The 3,851-nt window shown below is 33.9% G+C and overlaps 1 protein-coding gene across 1 annotated transcript; it reads right to left on the bottom strand.

Moving 5' to 3' along the window:
* Window positions 1-596: 596 nt before the first annotated feature.
* LOC120239131 (protein mago nashi homolog) lies at window positions 597-1,037 on the bottom strand. Its single transcript, XM_039243242.1, has one exon. The coding sequence runs from the start codon at window positions 1,035-1,037 to the stop codon at window positions 597-599; it is 441 nt and encodes a 146-aa protein (XP_039099173.1).
* Between the last annotated feature and the right edge of the window lie 2,814 nt (window positions 1,038-3,851).

Below are 3,851 nucleotides of genomic sequence, written 5' to 3'. Positions count from 1 at the left end.
AGCCAATTGGATAATTCTTTGCTTTTGCCCGTTCTCCCCATATAGGTCATTCCCCTTGCTCTTCTTGGTGGAGCTACCCTAACTATTCCTGGCTTCATGCTGCCCAACTAGAATTTATTTTTACTCAAATAAACTCTTCAAAAATGTTTAAAAAAATAAACTCTTCAAATTTTTATTGTGCTCCAGTTTATGTTTCAATGAAGCTTTATATATAATAGCCATAAACCGGAATCAACCCAGATACCCTTTTATGGCAGAATGGTTTAAAAAAAAACTCTGGTCCATACATTTCAGAGAAACCCACTCAGCAATAAAAAGTGCAAATACAACAATTTGAGTGCTTCTTCTGAGAATTACGCTGAGTGAAAAAAAAAGCCAATCTACAAAATGTACATAATGTATGACACCATTTATATAACATTTTTCCACATGTTCAGGTCTTTATAAAATAATAAAAAATTGCATTTTGTTTTGTATCTATTAAAGATGCTTGTAGTTTATAAAAAAATATTGCCCTGATATACACAAGAATTTCTTGATAATGGTAATTATAAACAGGTACTCCCAACCCCCTTGTGTCCACACCAGTATTCAGTCTAGATTGGCTTAATCTTGAAGTGTAATCCAACAAGACTGAAGACCAAACACTTCAGGTCCTGGACAAGATAATAAAATACTTGTAGGCCTTCTGGATCCTTGGATTGATTGACATTAATAAGAGAACAGATTTTTGATGTTGTGAAAGAAATGTGTTCATCTCTAATGACAGTTGCGAGCCCCTGCTGGCCTACTCGGTCAGGAGGAGGCCACAAAGCATCATCCTCTTTGGTAATTTCACTGTCTTCAATTATTCTCTTCAGTTCCTCCATTACACTTTTATGTACATATGCCTCTTTTCTGATCATGACATCATCTTTGTAATTGCTGTTGTTGGCATATCTCAATTTCCCGTCCGGTCGGAACTCAAACTCTAGGAACTCGTGGCTGAACTTGCCCTTGTGACGCACGTAGTAACCCAGATAAAAGTCACTCTCCATGGCTCACAAGAAAGCTACCAAACTCTATCAGCAAACCTCACCACCACTGTTTGCGCCCGACACTGACATTTTATATAACATTTTGAAATGTTCAGTTGGGGAACAGTGGGAGAGGGTGGAAGAGAAGTGGAGATGTTTATCAAAGGGCAACATGCAAGAGTTTCTGAGGCTGGAGCTGTTAAGTGTCTTGACTGGGTTAACAGAAACATGAGCCTACACATGTGATAAAATTGTAGTAAACTAAATGCCCCCCCAACACACATGCACACACACACACACAAATGGGTACAAGCAAAACTAGAGAAGATTGATAAAATGGGTGGTTGTATCAATGTATCAATTATATCACAACATCCTGGTTGTGATATAATGCTGCAATTCAGCAAACTTATCATGGGAGGGGGGCAGTGAGAAGGATTAAATAAATAATAGAGAAACATTTGTTTTTAAAGTTTTCAAAAGTGGGGCCTGGATGGTTCAGTCGGTTAAGTGACAGACTGACTCTTTATTTCAGCTCAGGTCATGATGTTATGATTCATGATTTTTTTAAAAAAACATTTATTTATTGAAAGACAGAGAGAGAGAGCATGATAGGGGGAGGGTCAGAGAGAAAGGGAGACACAGTATCTGAAGCAGGCTCCAGGTTCTGAGCTGTCAGCACAGAGCCCGACACGGGCCTTGAACCCACAAACCACAAGATCATGACCTGAGCCAAAGTTGGATGCTTAACCAACTGAACCACCCAGGTGCCCCTCATGATTCATGATTTTGTACTCTGTATTGAGCCTGCCTGGGATTCTATCTCTCTTCATCTCTCTATGCCCCTCCCCACATTTCTCAAAATAAATAAATAAATATTAAGAAATAACATCTACAAAACTATTTGTTAATAAAAAATAAGTAATCCCCATAATTTTTTTGTAAATTATAACATTCACATTTAAAAAAAATTTAATGTTTATTTATTTTTTTTAGAGAGAAAGAGAGAGAGTGAGACAGAGCACGAGCAGGGAAGGGCAGAGAGAGATGGGGACACACAGATTCCAAAACAGGCTCCAGGCTCTGAGCATTAGTACAGAGCCCAATGCAGGGCTCGAACCCACCAACTGTGATATCGTGACCTAAGCCGAAGTTAGATGTTTAACTGATTGACTTAGCCACCCAGGCGCCCTTAGCACTCACATTACTGAAGCTTATTCAGAATTTAAATGAATATTTATTAATGCATAAAGTTACCCTAGGGCTTTTAGCAAACATTGTTTCACTCTCAGTAAATTTTCTGCAAATGGACTTCACTATGAACTTATATAAGAAATCACTCAAATATCAGAGGGCAAAATAGCTTTACCTGTACTTTTATATTATCTATTTTTATTCACATATATATGTGAGAAATGTATCTTATGCAATGATAAATGATTTTTGGTTACAAGATAACCAATAATGTTAACATAATTCAATGTCTTATTGAACTACTGTCTGTTAAATTTGTGGGTGTTTTAGCCTAACATCTCATACCACAAAATATTTTATTCATAAGCCTTGTGATCACTGTTTCAAATGAAATTATTTAAAATAGCCAGATTTAGAAAGATTTATTGTAAACAAAAACTTTTGAAAGATAATTCCAATCAAACAATTTGACGTTAGCAAATTTCCTCACTTTGAAGAAATGTCCAAGTTAACATACTTCCAACTACAATATTTAGTATTGAACAGTGTTTGGTGTTCAATGACATTAATTCTGTGATGACTTTTTGTTTATCTCTCAATTTGTTTTTTTATAGACTTTCACAGGAACAAGGGAAGTGGTTGAATGTGGTTGTTTCAACTCTTCAATGAGGTTTTGTCTCAATAAATGCATTGATATCAAAGTCATGCAACTGAAGGAAAGCACTGAAAGATTACCAAGCAAAATATTTGATAATCTAACCAAAATAAAAAGCAATTTTGGATAGAAAAAACTAATGTTTCAATTATGATATTCAATATTGCTTTGTAGAGTTATGTAATAATAGCAACTGCATTGTTTTTTCCAAATTAATGAGTGTGCTTGAATTAAAATTATAGAACATAAAAAATATATCAGATAAAACAGAAAATTGCATTTTACAAACAGAATACTAATCAAATAACTAGTGTTTTATTATAAATTTAAAAATTTATAAATATTTAAAGTATAAAAATATTTAAAATATTTTGCTTTTTGAAAAAGACCCAACTTCAGAATAAAATCCACAAAATTCGCACACAAAAATGGCAAACCAACCAATAAATGAGTTATAATTTTAAAAATTGATTTCTCTGGAGTTCTTAAATTCTAAAGAATAGATGAAACTGTTAAGAAACAAAAATTAAAAACATATCAGATTCCTTTAACCTTTCATCACTATGTGTTAAGCTTGAAGTTAGATGTATATTATGTTCTAATAGGGAAAAAAGTCGTCAGAAATCCACAGAATAAAACACACTATATTTAGCAAGTCTCCAAATACACAGTGAGTGATCATTAAAGGCTGCATAATAATTACCACAACAATGATCATACTATTGAATAATAACTCTGCCTGATACAAGTTTATAGGATACATTTAAATGCTAATTTAAATGCATTTAAATTTGAAAGTAGAATCTTCCTGTTTTGGAATGAAATATTGCCTTAGCAGTTGCTCATTAGTGGAAATTTAATGAAGAGAATAGGCTTAGGCTATGATTAAATCTTTGTTTTGTACTAAGTAGTAGGGTTTAGTGTTACTACCAAAACATTGTTACATAATAGGAACACTTTTTAAGAATTATCTTAACTAGGGGTGC

Source organism: Hyaena hyaena, unplaced genomic scaffold (assembly GCF_003009895.1).
Source record: "Hyaena hyaena isolate Hyena2069 unplaced genomic scaffold, ASM300989v1 scaffold_226, whole genome shotgun sequence".
Classification (NCBI taxonomy): domain Eukaryota; kingdom Metazoa; phylum Chordata; class Mammalia; order Carnivora; family Hyaenidae; genus Hyaena; species Hyaena hyaena.
Note: the sequence above shows the minus strand (reverse complement) of the source record. Positions and strands in the feature narration are given on the sequence as shown.